At 49.1% G+C, this 27,244-nt stretch overlaps 1 protein-coding gene across 3 annotated transcripts; it reads left to right on the top strand.

The window, feature by feature from the left end:
* Positions 1 to 150: 150 nt before the first annotated feature.
* LOC132780819 (fatty acyl-CoA hydrolase precursor, medium chain-like) lies at positions 151 to 26,760 on the top strand. Of its 3 annotated transcripts, none has more exons than XM_067470907.1 (13): positions 151 to 692; positions 4,667 to 4,811; positions 4,984 to 5,117; positions 7,708 to 7,861; positions 10,304 to 10,408; positions 17,136 to 17,240; positions 18,399 to 18,434; positions 18,689 to 18,820; positions 18,914 to 18,997; positions 21,816 to 21,963; positions 23,400 to 23,531; positions 24,114 to 24,186; positions 24,480 to 26,056. In XM_067470907.1, coding segments are annotated over exons 1-13 (1,461 nt in total). In that variant the 5' UTR covers positions 151 to 690; the 3' UTR covers positions 24,691 to 26,056. The 3 variants fall into 3 exon arrangements, with proteins under 3 accessions (XP_067327008.1, XP_067327007.1, XP_067327009.1); XM_067470906.1 differs by having other exon boundaries at positions 323 to 692; positions 18,686 to 18,820; positions 24,480 to 26,054; XM_067470908.1 differs by lacking the exon at positions 24,480 to 26,056 and adding an exon at positions 26,230 to 26,760 and having other exon boundaries at positions 328 to 692; positions 18,686 to 18,820.
* Positions 26,761 to 27,244: the final 484 nt, after the last annotated feature.

The raw sequence follows: 27,244 nt of genomic DNA, 5'->3' as shown, positions 1-27,244 counted from the left end.
CCAGCAGCGTTGCGCAACGGCGGAGGGAGGGAGCGGGGAAGGGGAGGGGGCTCCTCTGGGCCCAGGTCCTTCTTCTTTCTCTCCCTCCACCCTCTCTGCTCCTTTTCTCCTTCTTCCTCCCTTTCCTCTCTCTTGCCCTCCTTTTCCTTCCTTCCTTCCTTCCTTCCTTCCTTCCTTCCTTCCTTCCTTCCTTCCCCCCTCTTGCCTTCTTTCCCTTTCCCTCCCTCTTGTCTCCATTCCCCTCTTCCTCTCTTCTCTTGCCCCCCTTTTCCTTCCTTCCTTCCTTCCTTCCTTCCTTCCTTCCTTCCTTCCTTCCTTCCTTCCTTCCTTCCTTCCTTCCTTCCTTCCTTCCTTCCCCCCTCTTGCCTTCTTTCCCTTTCCCTCCCTCTTGTCTCCATTCCCCTCTTCCTCTCTTCTCTTGCCCCCCTTTTCCTTCCTTCCTTCCTTCCTCCCTCCCTCCATCCCCTCCTCTTCCTCCTTTCTCTTTCAGGCGACTCCCCTCCGGAGGTGCGGACGGGGCAGGGGTCCCTGCGGGGGCGCCGCGTGCGTGTTCCCGGCTCGGAGCGCCCCGTGGACGTCTTCTTGGGGGTCCCCTTCGCCGCCCCGCCCCTGGGCCCCCTGCGCTTCGCCCCCCCAGGAGCCCCCCTGCTGTGGAATGGAACCCGGGACGCCTCCCAGGCCCACCCACCCATGTGAGTGAGATGGGGGTCAAGTGGGGGGTGGGGGTGGGATTGGACGAGGAAGGGCCAGAAGCGAGTGGCCCCTGGGCGCCTCCAGCAATCCAGAATCTCTCACAGAATCGCTCATGACCATAGCTACAAAAGTGTGACCTGAAGCCCTGCCTCCACGACTCCTTGGCCTTCACAATCCCTACTTTGTCTTCAGCACAGCCGGCGTGGGGTTTGAGCCCTAGACCCTGACTCTGTGGGCCAAGGTCTGGGTCCCCACAAGGCCATGGAAACCCACGGGGAAGTCACACTCTCTCAGAAGGCGGCAAAGGCAACCTCTGACAAAAGTCTCGCCCATGATAAGTGGTTTGCTTTAGCGTCACCATAAGTTGCAAATGTCTTGAAGGCACAGGGCAACAAAAATGCATTCCAAACAGCTTCCAAGGGCAGCCCCAGGAAGGTCTTCTTGCAGTAGTCCAGCAGTGGTGCCTCCAAGGCATATCTGGCTCCTCAAGGAAGCTGGCGTGGGCCTTTTCGCCCTGAAAATAAATGCATTCAGGCAAACACCCAAGCACTGCACACTTGAGGTCTGGAGCCCAGGCTGAATGGCTGGCGGCCTTTTGGCAAGGGAAGCCCGTCCTGGGCACCGGTGAGGTTGGCAGAACTTTGGTAGCCAGCCATGGAAAGAGAGGCTCACCAGAGGCTCTTGGAAGTCTCTTTAACACCAGGTTTAACACACTACAGCAAAGTCTCCGCTGAAGGAAACGCAGTCCACAGCCACCTTGAACCCAGCCCTTTCGGCACCCAGTTCCAGTTTGAGCCGGCTGCCGTTCCCAGTTCCTTCTCAGGCCAGGGAGCCCAGTTATCGCTTCTCTCCCATCCTGGGCCTCCCCATTCTTCCACTTGGGTTGAACTCATGGTGTGGAGTCTGGCCTGCCTGGGTTTCAAAGGCATCAGCAGAGCACCTTGTCAGGATTTGTATATTCCCTTCCATTGCTTAAGTGGCCGCAGAGTTAACACCTCTGGCCTGATCACGTGTGAAAGTGCGGTATCGTGGGAATTAGGGTGTTGATGTGGGGGGGTGGGGGGGGGGTAAAAGAACAAGGGTGCCTGCATGCTCATGTTACTGCAAAAAGTCAGTTGAGCTAATCTGTGGGTATCATTTATCAGATGATTGAGAAAAGATGACAGAAAGACAGATAAAGAGAGAACAAAGATAGATAGATAGATAGATAGATAGATAGATAGAGATATAGATAGATATCGAAATAGATAGAAGATAAATGATAGACAGATGATAGAAAGAGGAAGGGGGAGAGGCGGGGAAGCTGGGAGTAGAGGGAAGGGAAGAGCGCTAGATGTAGATGGAGGTCTGGATACATGCTGTCCAGATACAGAAGAGATAGATGATAAATGATAGACAGATGATAGATAGATAGAGAGATGAGACAGGGAAGCTGATAGTAGATAGTCAGTGATGAGGTGGGAAAGGGAAGAGAGCTAAATAATATAGATGGATGTCCGGATACATGCAGCATAGAAGTAGAGAGACAGATGATAAATGAGAAACAGGTGATAGATAGATTATTTTATTTCTCGTGTCAGGAGCAAACCAAAACAGTTGTCTTGCATTGGAAAACAAACAAACAAGCAAAACACAAAGTTGGCAGGCTTGGTATTCTATTAAATGTCCTTTGGCCAGAGCCGTCCACTTGGCGTGCCTCTGGTGTGGCTGCCAGAGGGTCGGTCCTCCGTTGTGCATTGTGCTCAGGTCGCATTGCAGCAGGCGGTCTGTGGTTTGCTCTTCTCCACACACAGAAGCGACCGGAAGATAAATAGACAGGAGAGACAGGGAAGTTGATAGTTTTTTTTTATTATGTATCATGTCATCCACAACCAGAACATTGTATTACATTTCTAACAGAACAAAACAAACAAACAGATTTTAAAAACCCACAAATTTTGCAAACTTGGTAGCTGATTAAATGTCCTTTGACCAGTCTCTGGTCACTTGGAGTGCCTCTGGTGTTGCCGCAAGAAGGTCCTCCCTTGTGCATCATGTGGCAGGGCTCAGGTTGCATTGCAGCAGGTGGTCAGTGGTTGGCTCTTCTCCACACTCGCATGTCATGGATTCCACTTTGTGGCCCCATTTCTTCAGGTTGGCTCTGCATCTCGTGGTGCCAGAGCGCAGTCTGTTCAGCGCCTTCCAAGTTGCCCCGTCTTCTGTGTGCCCAGGGGGGAATCTCTCATCTGGTATCACCCACGGATTGAGGTGCTGGGTTTGAGCCTGCCACTTTTGAACTCTCACTTGCTGAGGTGTTCCAGTGAGTGTCTCTGTGGATCTAAGAAAACTATTTCTTAATTTAAGTCGTTGACATACTGGCTGATACCCAAACAGGGGATGAGCTGGAGATGTCACTGCCTTGGTCCTTTCACTATTGGCTGCTACTTTCCGGCGGATGTCAGGTGGTGCAATACCGGCTAAGCAGTGTGATTTCTCCAGTGGTGTAGGGCGTAGACACCCTGTGATAATGCGGCATGTCTCATTAAGAGCCACATCCACTGTTTTAGCGTGGTGAGACGTGTTCCACACTGGGCATGCGTACTCAGCAGCAGAGTAGCACAGCGCAAGGGCAGATGTCTTCACTGTGTCTGGTTGTGATCCCCAGGTTGTGCCTGTCCGCTTTCGTATGATATTGTTTCTAGCACCCACCTTTTGCTTGATGTTCAAGCAGTGCTTCTTGTAGGTCAGAGCATGGTTTGGTTGCTTCTGTGACTCCTCCCAGGTATTTGGGACCACTGCAATGCTCCCGTGGGATTCCTTCCTTCCCAGGTAATAATCCTCAGAGCTCCGGATGCTTGTCTGTTCTTAAGGTGAAAGGCACATGTCTGTGTTTTAGATGGAATAGGGATCAGATGGTTTTCCCTGTAATAGGCAGTAAGAGCACCTAGAGCTTCGGAGAGCTTCTGTTCAACCATCTCAAAGCTCCCTGCTTGAGCGGTAATGGCACGATCATCAGCATAGATGAAACTCTCTGTCCCTTCTGGCAGTGGCTGGTCATTTGTGTAGATGTTGAACATGGATGGAGCAAGCATGCTCCCCTGAGGCAGGCCATTCTTCTGTTTCCGCCATCTGCTTCTCTGGCCCTGGAACTCAACCAAAAAGCTCCTGTTTTGTAGCAGGTTTCCTATCAGGCGGGTGAGGTGGTCGCCCTTTGTGATATTATACATTTTTCTCAGGAGGAGGCGGTGGTTGACAGTATCATAGGCCGCTGACAGGTCTATGAAGCTATGGGGGGCATGAGAGAAGCCTCCTCGCAGGATTGCAAGACATCCGGACATCCCCGGGGCAACGTCTTCGTAGATGGCTGATTCTCTCGCCTCAGAAGCAACCAGAAGCAATCAGAAGTAGATTTAAGATGTCAGGGAGAGAAAGGGAAGAGAGCTAGATATAGATAGAGGTCTGTTTACATGCATTTTTTTCATGTCAGGAGCCATTTAAGAAACTGCAATTTGCTTCTGGTGTGAGAGAATTGGCTGTCTGCAAGGATGTTGCCCAGGCAACACTCAGATGTTTTGAATTTCACCATCCTTGTAGGAGGCTTCTCTCATGTCCTCACATGGGGAGCTGGAGCTGACAGAGGAAGCTCATCTGCACTCTCCCTGGATTCGAACCTCCAACCTGTTGGTCTTCAGTCCTGCCGGTAGAAGGGTTGAGCCCATTGCATCACTGGAGGCGATATAGAAATAATGCGGTATAGAATAGAAGAGATAAATGAGAGACAGGTGATAGAGAGAGAAGAGACAGAGAAGCTGATAGGTAGGAGAAAAGAAGACAGATATAGATCAGGCATGGGCCACCTTCAGCCCTCCAGGTGTTTTGGACTTCAACTCCCACAATCCCAAAACTTCTGGAGGGCCAAAGTTGGCCCATGCGTGATCTAGATGGAGGTCTGTTTCTATGTGATGGCCGCCTTGCTTCCCTTCGCTTCCTTCAGGTGTTTGCAGGACCCGGTCATGGGGCAAGGCCTGTCGGACGCATTCACGAACAAGAAGGAGAAGGTCTCCTTGGAGGTTTCCGAGGACTGCTTGTACCTCAACATCTTCTCTCCGGTCCACGCGGACAAGAAGGCGAAGCAGCCAGTGAGTGCTGGGCGGGGCGGGGCCATGAACTGGAGGGTCACCAGGAGGGTCAGGATGCCCACAAAGGCCTCCTCCAGGCCTGGGCCGGCTTCGGCCCTCCTCCCTCCAGGTGGTTTGGACTACAACTCCCACAATTCCTCCTCCTCCTCATCCTCCTCCTGTTTGGCTGCAGGTAATGGTTTGGATCCATGGCGGGTGGCTTGAGCTGGGGGCGGCCTCCACTTACGACGGGTCCGTCTTGGCCGCCTTTGAGGACGTGGTGGTGGTGGCCATTCAGTATCGGCTGGGTATCCTTGGTTTTTTCAGGTAAGACTTGGAGCTGGAATTCCATAGAATCATGGAATTCTAGAGTTAGAAGGGACCCCCCAAAGGTCATCTAATTCAACCCCCCTCTTTCTACCAGGCAGGAGAAGCGCAACCCAACAGGTGGCCATCCTGCCTCTGCTTAATACTGTTGCTGCTACTATTACTACTACTGCTACTACTACTACTACTACTACTACTTGAATCCTAGAGTTGAAAGGAACACCAAAAGTCATCCAGTCCAACCCCCTATGGGAAAAGCATAACAAAAGCACCCGATCAGATGGACATCCAGCTTTTGCTTAATAATAATAATAATAATAATAATAATAATAATAATAATAATAATAATAGAGTTGGAAGGGACCCCAAAGGCCATCTACTCCAACCCCTTTCTGCCTTTGTGCAGGAAAAGCACAGTGAACTCCCCCCCCCCCTGACAGATGGCCATTCAGCCTCTGCTTCAAAGCCTCCAAGGAAGGAGCCTCCACCAGACTCCAAGGCAGCGAGTTCCACTGCTGAACAGCTTTTCTTACAGCCAGGAAGCTTTTCCTCATGTTCAGGTGGAATCTCCTTTCCTTCCATTTGAAGCCATGTCTCCATTGAGGCCCAGTCTCCAGGGCAGCAGAAAGGAGACCTTCTCCTTGTCCCTTTTGACATCCTTGCAATTATTTAAACATTCCTCTCATAAGTTCTCCTGTCAGCCTTCCTCTGAACATGTTCCATCTTAGAGCTGATATCGAGCTCTTTTGGAGGGGGGTCTCCCGGCGGAGGAGATCCTTTAGGACCGCTCAAAAGGGCCCTTGAACCTTGGTGAGGCCAGCGGAAGCCAATTCGTGATAAAAATAATAATGCCCCATCAAAGTGGAAGAAGTTTCCAGCAACCGAGGTTTATTTGTGATTCAGCTGAGATCAGATGCATTGCAGGAATCATTCCACTGCAAGCATACCAGTACAAAGAATACAGGCATATTTATAGTAAAAATACAAAGGAAAACTTTCAAAATTCCCGCCCGCCCCTTACCAGCCGGCTTCGTGCTGATTGGCTGATGCTGGAACAGCTGGGAGGAGGCTGGGCGGCCCGCCCCTGCTCTGGACCAATCAGTGCGTTTCTTCACCTCTAGGGGGCCAATGAGCGCCCTCCGCTCGCCTCGCAAGATGGACAAATCAGGAGAGAGGAGGCGGTGCGGAAATGATGGGATTAGGAGTTGCCAGCAAGCCTTTGTCTCAGGCCAGCAAGGTGTGATCTTTGTAAACAAAGGTCTTCCTGTCCTTGATGAGCTTTGAGGGGAAATATGAATGGCTTTTTCCGACATCGGACCTCAGGGGGGATCAACGAAGTCTAATGCAAATATAATCTTTTGTTCCGGGTCACCATAAGTTCCCTGATCCCATTAGACATGCTCAGAGGGTGGGGCAGGGTCCATTATGGCTATGGTTCCATGCAGGGTGAATTAATCAAGGGTGATTGAGGGAGAGGCTGGAGCCCTCCCTCAGGCAGTTCCTGGTCACAGCAGTTTTTGTGGGGCAAGGGTCAAGGGGACGAGGGTACAGGGGAATTTCATAAGGGTTACATACATCAAAATCATAGGTAATATGCATCACTGATACAGAGTTAGTTCATAAGAGGAACACCCATCCCACCCCATAAAGTTTATTTCAATATTTGATCTTTATTAAAGTCCAAACTGGAAATCCCATGCTCTTAGGAAGGGCGTGTGGAAGCAGAGGTTGCTAGCAGTTCAAATCAAGCATTGATAGAAAGTTCATGGCCAGGGTTGTGGCAAACAGTCCAGTCCACTCAGCAGAGAGTCATGGATTCAGGCTGGAATCAGCAGATGGGCGCTGAGTTGATCAATAACAGAATCCATCGCTCAGCCCTTGGGGAACTACAACTCTCACAAAAGGGCAGAAGTCCCCAAGATCCAGCCATTTCCCAAAAAGCCTCGTGGGGTCCTTGTTGTTGTCAGTGCCTTGGCAATGTGGCCAAGACTTAACCCTTGTTGTGTAGTCTGGTGCCCTTGCCCTTTGCAGAACTATAAGTCCTTATCCCTTAATTATGAGGGGGGGGGGATTGGTGCCTGACATCAGAGCCATTATTATTATTATTATTATTATTATTATTATTATTATTATCTCTTCTGAACCGTGGTGCCCAGAATTGGACACAGTGTGGTTCCAGGTGAAGAGGTCCAACCAAAGCAGAGTTGAGGGGCACCAGGACTTCCCTTGGTCTGGACACTTCACTCCTTTGGATGCAGCCCGCAATCCCATTGGCTTTTGTGCTGCCGCATCCCATTTTAGGCTCACGTTCTCCTTGTTGTCCATGAAGAACCCAAGATCCCTTTCCCATGTGACTCTGTTGTGGAGCCAGGGGTCTCCCATCCTGTCTCTGTCGATTTCATTTTTTTCTGCCAAAGTGAAGTGTCTTACATTTGTCCTTGTTTGTCTGGAGTGAGCAAAATAATGGCTCTGTATGCCCTCCTCTGAGTCGCTGCATCGGCACACAAGGGACCTCTCTTGACTAATGCACAAAGCAGCCATTCAACGTCCCCAACGGCCTCAGCCACCCTCTGCTCGCCCTCCCTTCCAGCACCGGTGATGACCAAGCGCCTGGGAACTGGGGCTTTCTGGACCAAGTGGCGGCTCTCAAGTGGGTCCAGGGGAACATCGGACACTTTGGGGGCGACCCGGGATCCGTGACGATATTCGGAGAGTCAGCAGGAGGCTTCAGCACTTCCGCTCACGTAGGTTCACGGTGACTGGGACGTCTCTCTTTGTAATGGTTGGTGTGGGCTCTCCTTCCTTGTTAGACACTGCAGGCACATGGTGGCCGGTGAATGCGCAGATTTTATTACTGCCATCACAGACCAGGATTACTAAACTTTGAAATGTTTTTGAAGGGTTAATATTCAGGTCAGGAATTCTCAACATTAAAGGCAGAGAGCCCGTGTTATTTAGTCAACCTAGACAGCTTCCTATGTGATGCTTATATTAACATCTGTGGGAATGGATACAATAAAAAGAATAAGTTAAAATACTATCTGCTAAAATCATCCACAAATGGCTTCCTTATTTTTAGAGCTGCCACACAAAACTTTGCCACTTTATGAGTGATTGATGGTTCCCTATATTCTATAAGATATTTGAGATAATATTCCTCATTTCTTCCAGGGATCTTCCGTACAATGGGAGTAATACAATATAAATTGGTGACCTGTGGTTTCTTGACCATTTCGTGGCTGGGGACGGGCCAGAATGCCCCCGCAGCCAATGGAGGCACATTGTTGTTGCTGTTTGTTTATTACTATGTTTATTTATACCCACCTTATGTCTTCCGAAGGAGACTCAAATCGGATAACAATGAAAGTATGACTGAAGCCAAACTAGACTTTAGGGGGGTCAACTCCAAGGAGAGATGACCCTTAGTTCCCACCAAAGAGGGAACGCTACCTTGGCAAGCCTTCAGAAAAGCCTGATTCCAGCAATTTTATTAATATTAATAATGGAATTGAGACTCTTTCCAAAGCGAAGAAGAGGCATCGAGGTTTAATCAGAGGCATATTTATAGCAAATTCAAAGTTGCAAAGTTCAAACTCCCCGCCCCGGCTTCCTTGTTGTTCCCTGCCATGATTGGGTGATGGGAGTCGGCCCTCCTGCCCCCAGTGCCTCTGGACCAATCAGGAAGCTCCAATGGTCTGTAGGAACCAATGGGGAGACCTCTGTCACCTGGTGGTGACAGCCAATCAGGAGAGATGGAGGCGGGATGAGGGAGCACAAAGGAATCTGGGAAAGGAGTAAACAAAGGAAATGCCATGTGGTCTGAGACAAAGAATCAACATGTGTCCTGGCTGTGAGACAGGAGAACAATGATGGCAGCCTGAGGTTAATGCTAAGTAAACAAAAGCAGCAAACAATTCTTTAATCTAGTGGGCCATCTTCCGATGCTAGAGATAAGAATCTCCTTCTTTTATCCATGCAAGTGTGTCTTTGGCGGGAGGTTTCAGTCTTTTGTTTCTGAAGGCCAGGGGGTTCCCTTACATATTTCTTTGGAGGGAGAAGGGGCAAAGGGTCAGGAATACAAGGAAACATAAAAAGCATATAGAAATTATACACAGGGAAATCATATGCAGCTATCTTCCCATCCAGGAACCCAGAGAGAGATTAATAATACCAATTATAAAAAGCAGACGATATCAAGACACAGCATGAATTCATAAGTTGTCTTGAAGAAAGTTCATGGGTCCTTGAAGAGAATGAAGTCCAGGAATGTAGCAGAATTCAAAAAGCCACCAAAGGGAGTCTATGGAGTTCCACTGGGCCAAAACGCAAAGCCCTGCAGCGCTGGGATGGAAGCCGGTCCCATGGTCCTTGGAAAACTACAGCTCGAGAGAGAGAGGCAGAGACCCCAAGGTCTAGCTATTCCCAAAGTTTCATGGGGTCCTCATTGTTGTTAAGGCCTTGACAAATTGACCAAGACTTAATCCCTATTGTGAAGTCTGGTATCTTTGTCCTTTGCAGAACTATAAGTCACCATCCCTTGTTTGGGAGGGGGGGGGGTCATGCTCGGCTTCATGACCACGTAATTTAAAATATACAAAAATATGCAGCTGCCTCCTCCTGGATCCCAGCAAGAATGGCTTCTCTTTTTCAATCAATCAATCAGAACTTTATTGCAGTCCAAAGATTCAATTGGCTCAGTGGTCAAAGGTGCAGAACTGCAAACAAATTAATAAACTGATAAAACTAATTAAACACAGGATGATTTGAAATACAAGAATAAGGGTAAGAAAAGGGCATGTTCCAGCCTGTGTCCAATACGGGAAATTGTTTGATCCTGGCTTCGCTTTCTGCCCAGCAGCCGGTTGCCCGAACCCGCCTTCAAGTTAAAGGAAAGGACAGGCCAGAAGAAACTGGATCTGTGGATTGTTAAATGCCATTCATGTTTAATTCTGTTTTAATGTTTGTATATTTGTAGATTTTAAACTGTACTGAAAGGTTTTTAATGTAAGCCATTTTTGAGTCTCCTTGTTGGAGAGAAAACCAAGTAAACAAAACAACAACAACAACAACATGGGGGAAAGCCCTTCCAATATGGGTGCATGGTGGATGCCCAGAGACTGGGCCAAGGGGCGGTGGGATTCGCATGGGAGGCCCCTCCTTGACTGGCCACCCTCCTCTTTCCTCAGGTATTGTCCCCTCTGTCCAACGGCCTATTCCACAGAGCCATCTGCGAGAGTGGTGTTGCTGCCGCGGATATCCTCATAGATCCCCATCCAGAAAGGCTGGCAAAGGTAGGTTTGGGGATCTCTTCCCAACTGACCCAAAGGCCTTGTGGGGAGGGGTCAGCCAGGGTGGGCTAAGGGCAAGCAGCACATGAGGAAGTCCAGAAGGGGTCAGAGTCTTTTTCATGAATATTTCTGAACCTTAAAAATCATCTTTAATATGCATCAGGCACTTTCAGAGAAAGAAGCAGACACACAGACCCAGTCCTGGTTTTATAATGGCTATATTGGCTACACGGGCAAAGGGGAAACATCACATACTGTACATTCAGCACTCACTCCACATACATTCATTCACATTCATACTCACCATCCTTCTTCATTCAGTCCATCTTGGAAGGAGGCGGGTGTTCAGACTCGGCATTCCTTGCAGATCTGACACACTTTTCAAATAGAAAAGGGTCTCCTTATGTAGAACTTTTTGCTGTTGTTGTTCTGGATTGCTTAAACAACTTGTCATTCTGCTAAGACTTGCTGGAGCTCCATCAATTCTGAAACAGATGTTTTTCTTCCTTAACATAAGGACTTGTTGTTTCTGACTTCTTTTTAAATTCACCAGTTCTCATGGTGGATTTTAAACTTCGCTGTATGCTTGGTTTTTGTTTGTGTATTTAAATACATATTTTATGGAGGTATGTTTTAATATGTGTATTTTACAAAGTGTTTAAAAATTATTATGTATTTGTATATGTTTTAGTAATGCTGTAACTCACCTCAAGCCTTTTGGAGGGGGTCTCCCGGATGAGGAGATCCCTTAGGACCGCTCAAAAGGGCCCTTGAACCTTGGTGAGGCCAGCGGAAGCCAATTCAAAGAATAAAAAATATTTAAAATAAAATAATCTCACCGAAGGCGGAAGAAATTCAGCGACCGAGGCGTTTATTTTGCGATTCAGCTGAAAAGGATGCAATTGTAGTTATCATTCACCTACAAGCATAATTTTACAGAATTTCCAGGCATTTTTATAGCGTGCAGACAAAGAAAAACAGTTCAAAATTCCTGCCCGCCCTCTGCCGGCCGGCTTCATGCTGATTGGCTGGTTACGGAACAGCTGGGAGGAGACTTGCCTCCGGGCCAATCAGCGGGCTCTGCCGCCTTTGGGAGGCCAATAAGTGCCTTTCCAGCGCCTCTGAAGATGGGCCAATCAGCGGCTAGGAGGCGGGACGAGGCTTGACAATGGCTGAGGAAATGATGAGCTTAGGGGCATCCGCCAGCTGGAATGTGAGGCTTTGTCCTCACTGGCAGGGTGTGAGATAAGGGAATAATGGGTTTCCTGGTCTGTGATGGGTTTTGAAGGGAAATATGAATGGCTTTTTCAACATCGGACCTCAGGGGGGATCAACGACGTCTTGATGATTTAATCAATCTTTTCTTTCCGAGTTTCTGTTGACCCCCTCTCCTCGCTGGTCTTGCTCCGAGGGCCAGGGTTGGGGATCAACAGTATTGTCCATGCTAGTGAAACAATCAGGAAGGGTTTTGGGGAGAACAAAGGGGCTTCTCCCCAAGGCAAGACAGTAATCCTCAGGTCACATTTTTATGGGGCAAGGGTCGGCAGGAAAGGCGGGAAACGGGAACACAGTATATTCTATACAACATTTCATCACGTATATTTCATAAGGCAATCCCATCCCCATCCCAGGCGAAATTTATTAAAACATCTGATCTTTATTATAGACGCAAACGGGGATTTCATGGTCCCTTGGCGAAGGTGCGTGGAAACGGAGGCTGCTTGCATTCCAAGGCAAGCCTTGTTGGGAGGTTTGTGTCCAAAGATGCGGCAAAACAGTCCGAAGCCTAAGGCAGGAAGTCAATAAGAGAAGGCAAGAAAAGTTCAAGGATGATCGCTGGGTGAAATGGTGATAGTGTCCATTGTCCGTCCTTTGGGAAACTATGTCTCTCTCGCCAGAGACCAGGACTCACATCTGGCCGCCCTCCTGGGGTCCCCCCCCCCCGGATGACCACAGTGGGTTCCCGGTTGCTGGGGCCAGGCAGGAGCGAGCAGCGCTGAGGAGAAACGGGCTGTCTTGGAAGAAACCGGCCAAATTGACAAACAGCTGATTTCTGTCAAATAAAATACTTTAAACAAAACCAATTTTTTCTCGGGTATAGGGGTCCAAAATGAGAAAAGGGAGATAGCAGTCAGTCTTAGGATTAGTAGCAGAAAAATACAAAATTTGAACGGCGGCGATCCGCCATTTTATGACTTTTCGCGGATGCGGGGGTCCCGCAGGCTCACGGCTCTCCGGAGCCTGGAAAAAGTTTTATTTCCAGTTTGAGTTAGTCTGAGGCATAGAAAGATACAAAAGTATCAAGCGGAAAGATAAAAAGTTGCAGTTTCAAGTACTTTTATTAGGGGAATGTTACATAGTATGGAGAAGGGGAAAGCAGAAGAAAGCCACAGGCATCCCTGGTTTTGAGCTGGCTGCTGGGGCGCATTTCATCTGTTGGTCCCAAACTTGGCTCCCAGGAACTGCGGAACTCTCCGCTGCGGCTCACACCAATGTGAAGGCGGGGCTCTCGGCCGCGCTCGGGCTCAAGGAGAGGCAGGGAAGAAATAAAACTCTTCCCCTCCTCCTCCTCCACTTCTTCTTCTTCTTCTTCTTCTTCTTCTTCTTCTTCTTCTTCTTCTTCTTCTTCAAGAGTCCTTGCTTCTGACCATGGAAGCATGTGCTGCTTACATCAGAAGTTCCCAGGCCAGTTATGGTCCGTTCCACAGCTTTTCTCACTAGCACGTTTCATGCCAAAGTTAGCTTCCCCTCCTCCATGATGCCATTGCTTTTAATTTTAGGTTAGTCTCTTCAGTCTTGCCAGGCCTCAAGAGACCCTCAGCCAGACCCCAATTATACAATTTCATTCCTTCATCCATCGCATCTTGGCCTGGCCCTGTGTCATCCCAAGGGGTCTGCGGAGATGCCCACCAGCATCACATCTGCATCACATCTGAAAAGAAAGGACGTAGATAAACCAATGGCAGCCATTGATAAGATCATTGTGTTTTGGGGGCTGCTCATCAGGTCCAATGATGCTGGGATCCAAAACACTGCGGTCATTTTGGTCGCTGGAGTGTATAACCCTTTTTTATTGTTTAGTAGCTTAGGGACCCGGTGCTGCCCGGGATATTTGAGAAAGGAATTGTGTATCAAGGTTGGTCTTTATCAGTTATTTATATGGCTCACAGTGGTCTCAGGAAGTTAGTGAAGGTACTACGAGTCCCATCATTTGTGATCCATCCTCCTCCAAAATGCACAAGGATGGAGAGTGGGTCATGGGGGCTCTGTGTGCCAAGTTTTGTCTTGATTGGACATTAGAAGAGTGTTGCAGCAGCCTTGGGAAGTGAGTCGAGGTACTTGAAGTCCCATCATCCATAGTCTGTCCTCCTCGAAAATGCACCAGGATGTAGAGTGGGTCATAAGGGCTCTGTGTGCCCAGGTTGGTCTTGATCAGTCATTGGCGAGAGTCTCAGTGGTCTCAGGAAGTGAGTGAAGTGACTTCACTCACCAAATTCTTCCTAACTGCATCAGGTTTTAGGGTGGGTCATGCGGGCTCTCAGTGTGAATTGTGGTCCTGATCCATCATTGTTGGCTGTATTGGTCTTAGGAAGGGAGTGCAGATATTGCAAGTCCCATCGTCCTTGATGCATCCTCCTCCAAACCACAGCAGGATGTAGAGTGTGTCATGGTCTCAGGAATTGAGCAAAGGTACTGCAGGTCCCATAATCCATGGTACATCCCCAGCCAAACCACACCAGGATGTAAAGTGGGTCATGAGAGGCCTATGTGCCAAGTTTGGTCTTGATAAGTCATTGGATGAGGTTCACAGCGGTCTCAGAAAATGAGTGATAGGACTGCAAGTCCCATCATCCATGGTCCATACTCCTCCAAAATACAGTAGGATGTAGAGTGGGTCATGGGGGCTCTGTGTACCAAGTTTGGTCTTTATTGGTAATTGGATTAATGTTGCTGTGGTCTCAGGAAGTGAGTAAAGGTACTGCAGATCCATGATCTATCCTCCTCCAAACAGCACCAGGATGTAGAGCGGGTCTTGCAGGCTCTGTGTGCCAAGTTTGGTCTGTATTGGTAATTTTCTGACACAGCCGAAGGCCTTTTTCTCTCCTCTCCTGTCACCTCAAAGGTCTTGGAACTTTCAGGTTGGCCAATCAGAGACCATATGCAAATAGTACCACAGTGGCAGCCAATCAGAAAGCTGGCACATGCCTGTCCCTGCTTCTCTCATTAACCCTGCTTTTCGCCACCAGAGGGTCCTATTGTGGCTGGCCAATCAGAGACCATATGCAAATAGCACCACAGTAGCAGCCAATCAGAAAGCTCCACATACAAACGATGAGTTTTATTATATACTAGTGTGAGGACCCTGCTCTGCCCGGATTATTTGAGAAAGGAATTGTGTATCATGGTTGGTCTTTATCAGTTATGTATATGGCTCGCAGTGGTCTCAGGCAGTTAGTGAAGGTGCTGCGAGTACCATCATCTGTGGTCCATCCTCCTCCAAACCTCACCAGAATGTTGAGTTGGCCATGGGGGCTCTCTGTGCCAAGTTTGGTCTTTATTAGTATTTGGATGAGTGTCACTGTGGTTTCAGGATGTGAGTGAGGGAACTGCAAGTCCCATCATCCATCGTCCATCCTCCTCCGAACAGCACCGGAGAGTGGCTAATGGGGTCTCTGTGTGTCAAGTTTGGTTTTGATCGGTTATTAGATGAGGGTTGCAGCAGTCTTGGGAAGTGAGTGGAGGTACTTCAAGCCCCATCATCCATCATCCATACTCCAAACAGCACCGGGATGTAGAGTGGCCCATGGGGGCTCTGTGTGCCAACTTTGGTCTTGATTGGTCATTAGATGAGGGTTGCAGCAGTCTTGGGAAGTGAGTGGAGGTACTTCAAGTCCCATCATCCATGGTCCATCGTGCTTGAAACCGCATCAGGATGTAAAATGGGTCATGGGGGTTCTGTGGGCCGACTTTGGTCTTGATCAGTCATTGGACGAGATTTGCAGAGGTCTCAGAATGTGAGTGAAGGTACTGGACGCCCCATCATCCATGGTCCATTCTCCTCCAAGCAGCACCAGGATGTAGAGTGGGTCATGAGGGATCTGCGTGCCAACTTTGGTCTTGATCGGTCATTAGATGAGGGTTGGAACAGTCTTGGGAAGTGAGTGGAGGTACTTCAAGTCCCATCATTCATGGTCCATCCTGCTGGAAACTGCACCAGGATGTAGAGTGGGTCATGCAGGATCTCAGTGTGAATTGTGGTCCTGATCCATCATTGTTGGCAGTTGTATTGGTCTTAGGAAGGGAGTGCAGGGGTTGCAAGTCCCATCGTCCATGGTGCATCCTCCTCCAAACCGCACCAGGATGTAGAGTGCATCATGGAGACTCAGTGTGACAAGTTTGGTCTTTTTTGGTAATTGGATGAGGGTTGCAGTGGTCTCAGGAATTGAGGAAAGGTACTACAAGTCCCATAATCCATGGTGCATCCCCAGTCAAACCACACCAGGATGTAAAGTGGGTCATGAGATGTCTATGTGTCAAGTTTGGTGTACATCAGTCATTGGATGAAGGTCACAGCAGTCTCAGAAAATGAGTGATGGTACTGCAAGTCCCATCATCCATGGTCCATCCTCCTCCAAACTGCAGTAGGATGTCGAGTGGGTCATGGGGGCTCTGTGTACTAAGTTTGGTCTGTATTGGTAATTTTCTGAGACACCCTCTGGCCTTTTCTCTCTTTGTCATCTCGGAATCTTGGAATTGAGGCTGGCCAATCAGAGACCATATGCAAATTTCCTTCTCTCATGTCGGGCTTCTGTCATTAACCCTCTTCGCCACCAGGGGGTCCCATTGAGACTGGCCAATCAGAGACCAAATAGCACCACAGTGGCAGCCAATCAGAACAAACTCCTCCACCCTCCTTCTTTTGTCCGTTGCACACATACAAACTTTGACTCCATATATATATATTATATATATATATATATATATATATATATATATATATATATATATATATATATATATATATTATTTATTTATTTCTGGTACTTTTACCCCGCCCTTCTCGACCCCCTCGGGAGGACTCAGGGCGGCTTCCAGCTGGCACAGATTTGATGCCTACAATTAAACACAGTAAAATACACAGCAACAGTCATTATAAATAATTAAAACATTAGGTTAAAACAATAAAATCTACTAGAAAAGAAGCCAGCCTGGTGGCCATCGTTTCACCGAGATCTGTCATCAGTGAGTCCATTCCGCTTATCATAATCCATTCCAAAGCTCTCGTCGTCCTTGTCCTTGTCAGTCTGCCAGATTACCCAAAGGCCTGCTCCCATATCCATGTTTTTAATTTCCTTCTCAAAGAGAGGAGGGATGGCAATGACCTAATTTCCCTGGGGAGTGAGTTCCACAGGCGGGGGGCCACCACCGAGAAGGCCCTGTCCCTCATCCCCCATCCCATTTGTGACAGGGGCAGGGCTGAGAGCAGGGCCTCTCCAGAAGATCTTAAATTCCTAGGCAGGACGTAGAAGGAGATACGTTCGGACAGGTACGCTGGGCCAGAGCCGTATAGGGTCTTATAGGTCTCTTGTCCATGTGGCCGTGCCTTCAGGATGATCCTATCACAAGGTCTTCCCGGCAGATCTTTTTCGGGGAGGAAAGAGTTGCCTTTGCCTTCCTCTGAGGCTGAGAGAGTGTAGTGTCATGCTTTATTTAATTTTTTTTCCTCCAGAAAATTGCCAAAACTGCCGGTTGCCAAGCCTTCAGTTCTCCCGAGATGCTCCGTTGCCTCAAGGCCAAGACGGCGGAAGAAATCTTAGAGACGACTCTCAAGATGGTAAACGGGCTGCCTTCTGGGGGCTCCTTGGGGAAGAGTGGCCAGGAAGGCGGGGGGGGGGGGGGGGTAGCAATGGGTCGAATGCAGGCGAAACATCAGGAGAAAATGCTGCTGGAACACCTTGACCATACAGCCCAGAAACCACACAACCCCCTAGGGAAACTGGCTAGGAAAGCTTTCGGTCGAAGGGCTGCCAAGCAAGTATCCCAGCCTATCAGTTTAGGGACTGTGTGTGTGTTCAATGTCCTAATCTGCTTGAACTTGCCTAATAGGGAAGGAGGGAGCGGCACAAAGGCTGCTAAACCCGAGCAGGACACGGACACGGCTTGTCTTTGGGAAGGCTGGCTTTGTCTTGAGAGCCCCCCCCCCCTCCCTTGGTCCCCTCCTTGACAAATAAGACAAAAGGCAGGGCTGGAAACAGGCCCGGTCAGGCTCCCTCCTCTGGCCAGAAGCTATGCGGCCACACCTCAGTGCTGTGGGACACGTTGAAAGCAGCATGTCCACAGTGGGCCGACCGGGGGGGGGGGGCATTGGGATCCATCTTCTCTAGCCCAGCAAGACATTCCATCGACAAGATCTTCGATTCCAAGAGCAAGTCGATTCTTGTCCTTTGGTGTCCGCAGTAATCTCCTGCCTTCTTCTCGTGTCCCATCTTTTCCTTGTCTTTTCCTCCTTTTATGAGTTTACTTATACACGCTCTATTTCCCTCCTAGTTTAATAGTATCCGGCCATTTAAATACCCTAGAGTTAATTTATTTTGTTAATAGGTTAGTAATACATGTGTAAATACTTGCTATTTTAGTCCGCGCTGGGCATGCATATTCAGCAGCAGAGTAGCATAGCGCAAGGGCAGATGTCTTCACTGTGTCTGGTTGTGATCCCCAGGTTGTGCCAGTCCACATCACTGAAGTTATAGGCATTTCTATTCTGACTTTGAAACGTTAACCCATCAATCCTTTGAGAATACAGAATATATTAATATATCATTAGTATTATTTTTAGTTCTCAAATCCTGTTCCGATCGCCTTCTTCTCAAACCCCACCACGTTTCTGTTGTAAGCGGAATGGCGCCCTCTGCTGGCTCCTTCCCAGCACAGACCTCAATCCCTCTGTGTGTGTGTGTGTGTGTGTGTGTGTGTCCCTTTTCTGTGATTTCAGGGCTTCACCCACCTGCAACTGGAGGACAATGCTCAGGTGAGTGGCGCTTGGCCTTTGCAGGAGGGGCCGCCTGCTCATTAGAGGGAAATGGTACGGAATGCTTTGGGTGCCCCCGCCTCATAAGCTCTGTTTGGGGGGGGGGCTTTCCCTCAGGGGTCCGGCACCAACGGCCGCTTGCCCCCTTTTTCCTCTTCTTCTTCTTCTTCTTCTTCTTCTTCTTCTGCTTCTTCTTCTTCTTCTTCTCCTTATCCCCAGCAACCCTTTCTTTCTGCCCTCTTTTCTTCCAGAAGACACTCTTCATGCCTGCCGTGGTGGACGGTGCGTTTATGCCGAAGCGCCTGCTGCAGGAGGAGGGGGCCGGCAGCGGTGTGCCCGTCATCATCGGCGTCAACAACCATGAAGCAGGGTGGCTTCTCCCCAACGTAAGCCCTCCCCCAATGCCGCCCCTCCTTTCCCCTTCATTGCCCCCTGTTGACCCCAGGACTGCCCCTGACCCCTGACCCTCTCACCTCCAGATGCTTGAGTTCCCAGAGTTAGACAAGGGCTTCGACAGGAAGACGGCCGAGCTCCTCCTGTGCGCCACTGCAAGGTCCCTCATGGTAAGAGCTCTCTCCCCCCCCCCCCCCATCCCACCTTCTCTCTTGTCATTGTGGCCCACCAGCATCCCCAGACGTTGCCCTTCTGTGCATTGGTTCCTTTGACTGGATGTAGAACATCTCAAAAAACCAGAAGGGTCGCCAATGAAGTGTCGCTTTGAGAATGTAGTGCGACGTTTGGCTTGATCGGGCAGATTCCTTGGGTCAACATCTACAAGGCAAATAGGATGACATGTAATAATAATAACAACAACAACAACAACAACAACAACTTTGTATTGTTGAAGGCTTTCATGGCCGGAATCACTGGGTTATTGTAGGTTTTTCCGGGCTACATGGCCATGTTCTAGAGGCATTCTCTCCTGACGTTTCGCCTGCATCTATGGCAAGCATCCCCAGAGGTTGTGAGGTCAGACCTATAACAACCCAATAATAACTTTATTTTTGTACCCGCCTCCATCTCCCCGAAGGGACTCGGGGCGGCTTACATATGGCACAGTGTGCTTAAAACAACGTGTAAATATAAACACACCATACAATACAAAATAAAACCAAAGACAAATAAAAGAAAGCTTAAGCTCTCAGCAGCGCCCCATAACCCATGTACAAATCTCTGTTGCTCAGTCACACAGAGCCGTGCCAGTTGCTGTGACATCCTTGGTGTCCTTGGGCTGTGGCGGTGTGTGCGGCTCTCTCCTTAAGACTCTCTCCTTTGCGGCTGTGTCGGCGCTGCCTGGTGCAATGCCGAAGACTGCCTTTCCCTGTGGAGACTTTGCCTTTCCTGTGCATTCTCTATCTAAGGATGGCGGCTTAGGACCAGCTGGGCTTCATTCGCTCTATTCCCCATCCAGTATCCTTGGCATACATTTGAATCCATCAAGTTTCTGAAGCAGCGGAAAACAGGCTCACTCCATTTTCTATATGGGGGACCCCAAACAAGCAGAGAAACGAACCAGAAAATCCAAGCCCCGGACCCATATCTTCCCTTTGTCCTCTTATTTATTTATCGTGTCAGTGGCAACCAGACAATTGCATTACATTTTAAACAAATTTTTAACACAGAGACAAAACAGAGTTTGCAAGATTGGTAGTCGGTTAAATGTCCTTTGACCAGTCTCTGGCCCCTTGGAGTGCCTCTGGTGTTGCTGCAAGAGGGTCCTCCACTGTGCATCATGTGGCAGGGCTCAGGTTGCATTGCAGCAGGTAGTCAGTGGTTTGCTCTTCTCCGCACTCGCATGTCGTGGATTCCACTTTGTGGCCCCATTTCTTAAGGTTGGCTCTGCATCTCGTGGTGCCCGAGCACAGTCTGTTCAGCGCCTTCCAAGTCACCCAGTTTTCTGTGTGCCCAGGGGGGAGCCTCTCATCTGGTATCAGCCACTGATTGAGGTTCTGGGTTTGAGCCTGCCACTTTTGGACTCTCGCTTGCTGAGGTGTTCCAGCAAGTGTCTCTGTAGGTCTTAGAAAACTATTTCTTGATTTAAGTCATTGATCTGCTGGCTGACACCCAAACAAGGGATGAGCCAGAGATATCACTGCCTCGGCCCTTTCACTATTGGCTGCTACTTCCCGGCAGATGTCAGGTGGTGCAGTACCGGCTAAGCAGTGTAATATCTCCAGTGGTGTGGAGCGCAGACACCCTGTGATAATGCGGCATGTCTCATTAAGAGCCACATCCACTGTTTGAGCGTGGTGAGATGTGTTCCACACTGGGCATGCATACTCAGCAGCAGAGTGGCATAGCATAAGGGCAGATGTCTTCACTGTGTCTGGTTGTGATCCCCAGGTTGTGCCAGTCAGCTTTCGTATGATATTGTTTCTAGCACCCACCTTTTGCTTGATATTCAGGCAGTGCTTCTTGTAGGTCAAAGCACAGTCCAGAGTGACTCCTTCCAGGTATGTGGGTGCACTGCAATGCTCCCGTGGGATTCCTTCCCAGGTGATCCTCAGAGCTCGGGATGCTTGCCTGTTCTTGTGATGAAAAGCACATGTCTGTGTTTCAGAAGGATTAGGGAACAGCTGGTTTTCCCTGTAATAGGCAATGAGAGCGCCTAGAGCTTTGGAGAGCTTCTGTTCAGCCATCTCAAAGCTCCCCGCTTGAGCGGTGATGGCACAATCATCAGCATAGATGAAGCTCTCTGTCCCTTCTGGCAGTGGCTGGTCATTTGTGTAAATGTTGAACATGAATGAAGCAAGCATGCTCCCGTTCTTCTGTTTGCTTGGTCCTCTATGAGAGTGGGACAACTAGGGCAGCAACAGGGAAATGCATCTGCACAGCTGAGCACAGCCTTCCTTCCTTCCTTTCTTCCCTCCTCCCAAAAAACTCAGACCCCAAGTTTGTATTACCAAACAATATCACTAATATGAAGGAACCCTTTATTCTGGTGCCAAGCTTTGACCCGGATGCCAATAGTGATGCCAAGATGCATTCATCTGGCGGCAGAGACACCGATCCCAAGAGGCAGGGAAGGAAATCCTGGGACATTTGCCAGAAAGGGATCGCGAGAACTGATGGCGGAGGAGGGCAGGGTCCCCTTGACCAGAGGGTCTCCCGCTGGCGCCCTTTTCATACTGGTTTGGCCCCGGGCTTCTCTTGGCAAGACTTGTCCCGAGCAGGATTGCCTTGCCTTCCTCTGAAGCTGAGAGAGAGTGACTTGCCCAAGGCTGAGCAATGGGTTTCCAGGGCGGAGCAGCAGGGATTCGGACTCCAGTCTCCAAAGGCTGATGCTCACACCAGAAGCCCCATGGATGGCCTTGTTTGTGCTTATGAGACACCTATAAAACAGGGTATGCTTCCTTGATTGATTATAATCTGTGATTACAGATAATCGAGCATGAACACTGTCACATCATCATCAACGAATACCTGAAGGACTTCCAGGACCCCTTTCAGCTCCGGGACCGGGTCCTGGAAGCCCTTGGGGACGTGGTCTTAGTGGCGCCTGCTGTCCTCGCCGCCCGGCACCATCGGGGTGAGTGGCGTCTCTGGCAGAAAAGGCCTCGAGCCTCCAACCCCCCCCCCCCCCCCCACACACACACACACGTCAATCCTGTGGCCGCGTTGATTCAACCAGGGCAGAGTTGAATCAGCCAACACAATTTGAGCCACGGCCAGGTTTGCTTAAGCGGAGAACCAAAACCTCGAGTCTTTCAAAGGTCCGGCTCACAAAAGAGAAATGCAGCACACAGCCGGGGTGATCCAAAGCAAGGTCAGAAAGTCCATTCATTAACGCTGAGAGCTTTACTAAGCCAGTTCAGGAGCAAGAAGAGCCAAGAGTTGCCAGGTTTGCATTCCAAAAGCCAGGTGCCAAGGGTTGGCCTGAATCATGTCCCAGAGTTAAAGGGCACCAACTGCAGTCAAGCCAGAAAGCCAAGGGCCCAAGTCAAGTCAAAGTCCAAGGTTCAGGGTCCAGGTTCCAAGGCACAATGAGGTGTATGAAAAAGTCACCGAGGCAGCAGAGTCCAAAGCAGGAGGCAGGAACAACGTTAAGTTCACAGAGGTAAGCCAGCGGTAACACAAATACTGAAGAGCTCGCTCTCCTAGAGCCCTTGTTTATCTGCTGCTGCTCATGCCATCATGCCTGTGCCGATCCTCACTGGAACCTGCAATGCTTAAGGGAGCGGCAGCTTGACTCCCCCCCCCCCCCCCCCGTTGCACATTTGTTATAATATGCGCTCATTGCATGATGCAATAATAATTCCCGTTGCAACAGTTATGTAATAATACATAGTATCCATTACTGCATGACATAATAATTTCAAGTGCACCATGTTGCATGATATAATAATAATAATAATAATAATAATAATAATAATAATATGCACCTAACATTGTGACCCAATGCAATTACAGTGCCTATGGACAACGCTGGCTCTTTGGCTTACCAATGGAGATGAGCACCACACCCCAGAGTCAGACATGACTGGACTTAATGTCAGGGGACAACTTTTACCTTCATATTGTGACCCAATACAATTACAGTGCAATAAAGATAAATATCAGGATAGAGTTAAATGTGCACTATACAACTGCTGTAATATATCTTGGCCAAAGTGAGATAAATATGGCTCCATTCTTTATATATCGATATAAAAACAAATATATAAATAATAGAGTCATATAAATAATATACATATTTGTATAGCTTGACCACTTCTAAGCAACCGCATCAGATGTAACGCCCCTCCCCCCAAGCCAGAAGGGGGTCAAGCTGATCATCGTTTCTCAAGGAAAGCATAATGGCTGGACATGGAACATCCTTTGGGGGGGGGGGCTGCGGACAGAGGCGACGGCGGCTGGGCTGTGCATGCCCTCCGCTCTCTTGGCCCAGTAGCATGGGTCAGGTAGCTTCATCTGGGGCCACACCCAGAGGAGGGAAGGGTGACCCCACCGCCTTTGTCTTTCCAGACGCCGGCCACCCGACCTACGTCTATGAGTTCCAGCACAGCCCCAGTTGGCAGGCGGGCCTGAGGCCGGACTTTGTTCAGGCCGACCACGGCGATGAGCTTTTCTTTGTCTTTGGGAAGCCCTTCTTAGCAGGTGAGTGCTTACTTTCCCCCCAAAAGCATAATGTTTTGACCTGTTTGAAAGCAGTTGGCAGGTCTCTGGTAGGTGAGCCAACCATGTGCTGGGCCAATGGGGAATGTCCCCTCATAACCCCCTGGTGGGACTGGATTTTTCTCCTATCCTGCAGCTTAAAAGCATCTGCTCATAAGCATGCCTGCTCTTTCTGTCCCTCAGTTAACTCACAGTGTGACACATCCATTTGTCACAGCAGGAAAGAGAAATTAGACCTTGTGGTCTCGTGATTTCTAGCAGACTTGTCTGTCAGTATTCCACACCTCCGGCCATGACCTGCCTTGAGCTCTCTAGCCTGGCACATCTGGGCACGCCACTCTTCGATTACCTGGTGCTTCCGGGAATACGTGTCTCGAGGGTGATTTCTCCTAATACACGTAAGCCTACCATTTCATCAACAGGGAGGCCTGGAATCACCTGGTCGGCCCCAAGGCTCTCTTTGCAGGCAGTCAAGGAAGGTTCTGAAACCCTTGGGACATTGTCATAACTTTGCCAAAGGCTGCAACTCTTGACTGACCTTGTCGTTGCATGTCTCTCCCGTAGATGAAGGCACTGACGAAGAGAGAAACCTGAGCAAAACAATGATGAAATACTGGGCCAATTTTGCTCGCAATGGGTGAGTCCATAGGCTTGCTGTTGATTTGTCTGTATTTGGTCTTCTGCCACAGCCATCAAAAGCTTATTTCATTCCTCGGGAGGAAACCTGAGGTGGGTTCCTCTGGTGAGGGAGGGAGGAAGGAAGGAGGGAGGGAGGGAGGGAGGGAGGGAGGGGTGGGTGGGTGGGTGGGTTGGTGGATGGATGGATGGATGGATGGGACAAGGGCCGGGTGCTGCCAGGAAAGCAGCTGGATTTTGATGGATGAAACCAAGGCCAACTGACGGAGCCTCTGCCTCCCTTCTGCTCCGCAGGGATCCCAATGGGGTCGGTCTAGCGGCCTGGCCCTCCTACGGCCAGGAGGAGCAGTACCTGGACATAGGCTTGAAGCAAAAGGTGGCCAAGAAGCTGAGAGAGAGGCGGGTTCACTTCTGGACCCAGACCTTGCCTGAAAAAGTCGCAGATGGGAGAGAGGGGCACCAGGAGGCCTGGCTGTGCCTGGAGCAATCTCCTGTTGAGAGATGATTAGATGTCCCTGATTGCTTCCTCTCTGCTGTTTTGCTGTTATAATTTTAGAGTTTTTTTTAATACTGGTAGCCAGACTTTGTTCATTTTTATGGTTTCCTCCTTTCTGTTGAAATTGTCCACATGCTTATGGATTTCAATGGCTTCTCTGTTTAGCCTGACATGGTGGTTGTGAGAGTGGTCCAGCATTTCTGTGTTCTCAAATAATATGCTGTGTCCAGGTTGGTTCATTGGGTGCTCTGCTATGGCTGATTTCTCTGGTTGAAGTAGTCTGTTCCTTGATTTATGTTTGGGCAACGCTGCTGCTTTTGGGGGTCCCTCTGTAGACTTCTTGTCCACAGCTGCATGGGACACAATGGTAGACTCCTGCAGGGGTGATGTTAGAGACTGGGAATTTAGGGTGATGGGCTCATAGGGCAGGGAGGAGACGAGAGTCCGATGAGGTTTTTCAACAAGGCTTTTATTTCAAGTTGATCAACATTCGGGTCAAAGAACAAAGAGCTGTCCATACTTAACAAGTTTTTATATCAAACTGGTAAAATCAACACGCAAGCAACTTCTGATTGGTTCTTCTGTTTCTAATGTCAAAGCCTATTAATGATACTGTTGAAATGTCTGACCCTGAGCTGTGGCTTATCTATCTGTTTGCATTCAAATTTGAAATTATGGCAAACGTCTGTATCCAACATCTGTGCTTTTGCTCTGGCATTGAATCGTTGTTCAGCTTTGGTTCATTCCCACCTGAACCCATGATGACAATTGTGAAAAATAGAACTGATGTAACCATCTGAAACAAAGCTCAGAGGTGGCACGGTAGGTTTCACCTAGAAAGGTGCTTATGTATTATGTGTGTGACGCTAAATAGATATTGCATGCACCTTTAAGTGACATAGGCATGGCTTTCAGCAAGTTTGCTTACTCATGGCTGAAAGAATTTTAAGAAGTAAGGGAATGAGGGAGTGCATCTGCTTGTCTGACTGAACAAGGAACACAGAGAATAGTCATTCTTTCTCTCTCTTGCAGCTGCTGCAGCAGCAGTCCTTGGCAAGCAGGATTTTCTCTATAGACAGGGATTCTGGGACTTGTAATTGCTGGGATATTATTTTTCTAAATAATGTCTCCCTCAGTGAGAGGATCCCTCTTGTCCTTTGCTGAACGGAGCATTTGTTGGATTTTCTTGGTGGGTCTGGATGTTGTGTTTCCTCCTCAGCTTCCCTCTGTGGTCAGTGGTTCCCTTGATGTCTGGCAAGAACCCTTTTCCTCTGGGTGGATCTTTGTCTTGACTCTCGTGGCTTGTTCTCGGTCTCGGCTTATTTCATTCCTTGGGAGGAAACCTGTGGTGGGTTCCTCTGGTGAGGAAGGAAAGAAGGAAGGGAGGGAGGGAGGGAGTTAGGGAGGGAGGGGTGGATGGATGGATGGATGGATGGGTCAAGGGCCGGGTGCTGCCAGGAAAGCGTCTGCAAAGGTGGCTTTGGGTGGATTTTGATGGATGAAACCAAGGCCAACTGACGGAGCCTCTGCCTCCCTTCTGCTCCGCAGGGATCCCAATGGGGCCGGTCTAGTGACCTGGCCCTCCTACGACCAGGAGGAGCAGTACCTGGACATAGGCTTGAAGCAAAAGGTGGCCAAGAAGCTGAAAGAGAGGCGGGTCCGCTTCTGGACCCAGACCTTGCCTGAAAAAGTCGCAGAAGGGAGGGAGGGGCACCGGGAGCTCTGAGCCCTTCCCATTCCTCCTTCCCCCCTTGGGGTCCCCTGCCCCCCCCCCCCCCCAAGAGGCCTCTCTGGGTCTGTTTCCATCGATCGCAGCCAGATTCCAGAAGGAACAGATGCCGGGAGAGGAAGGCAAGGAGAAGGGGGTGCAACACTGGACTTGGTGCCTTTGAATGACTTCTTTGCTTTTCTGGCGAAATCCCACCCCCTCTTTTTTTGGAACTCATTTCTGTTCAATCCGCTTCTTTCCAAAGCTGGAAGGACGTCTTTGATGCTTCCGGTTTCTGTGTGTGACGGGATCAGGCCAAGCAATGCTTCATCTTTCGAAAGCTTTTCATAAGTAATAAATAAAAAGATATCCTATTATTATTATGGAATAAGACTCCCCTTTGGACACACAGCTTCCAGGCTGAAGGATTCGGCCTCCAGGCTCCTCGGGTTCCCCCTTCTCCCCCCTTCCCTTTTAGCCGCGTCTGCTTCAAACAGCCCTTTTTCAGTGCAGCTGCCCCCCTCCCCAAAAAATCAGGTAATTGCTACAGGTAGGAGGGCATTATAGTGTGGGCTGAACTAAAGTCATGAGGGCACTAGGATGATTTATTTTCAGTCCACTATGTTTTCGGTCCCTTCTACACGGCTATATAAAATCCAGATGATCTGCTTTGAACTTGATTATGTGGCAGTGTTGATTTATATAATCCAGTTCAAAGCAGACTATCTGGTTTGATAATCTGGATTATATGGCAGTGTAGAAGGTGACATCGAGGGCCCCCACCCCCAAATTGGTCTGACACTGCAGCAGAGAGTTCCACAGTTCCTGGAAGCCACAATTGGGACAAAATGATGA

This window comes from Anolis sagrei, chromosome 8 (assembly GCF_037176765.1).
Source record: "Anolis sagrei isolate rAnoSag1 chromosome 8, rAnoSag1.mat, whole genome shotgun sequence".
Classification (NCBI taxonomy): Eukaryota; Metazoa; Chordata; class Lepidosauria; order Squamata; family Dactyloidae; genus Anolis; species Anolis sagrei.
This window is presented reverse-complemented; position numbering and strand designations above follow the sequence as displayed.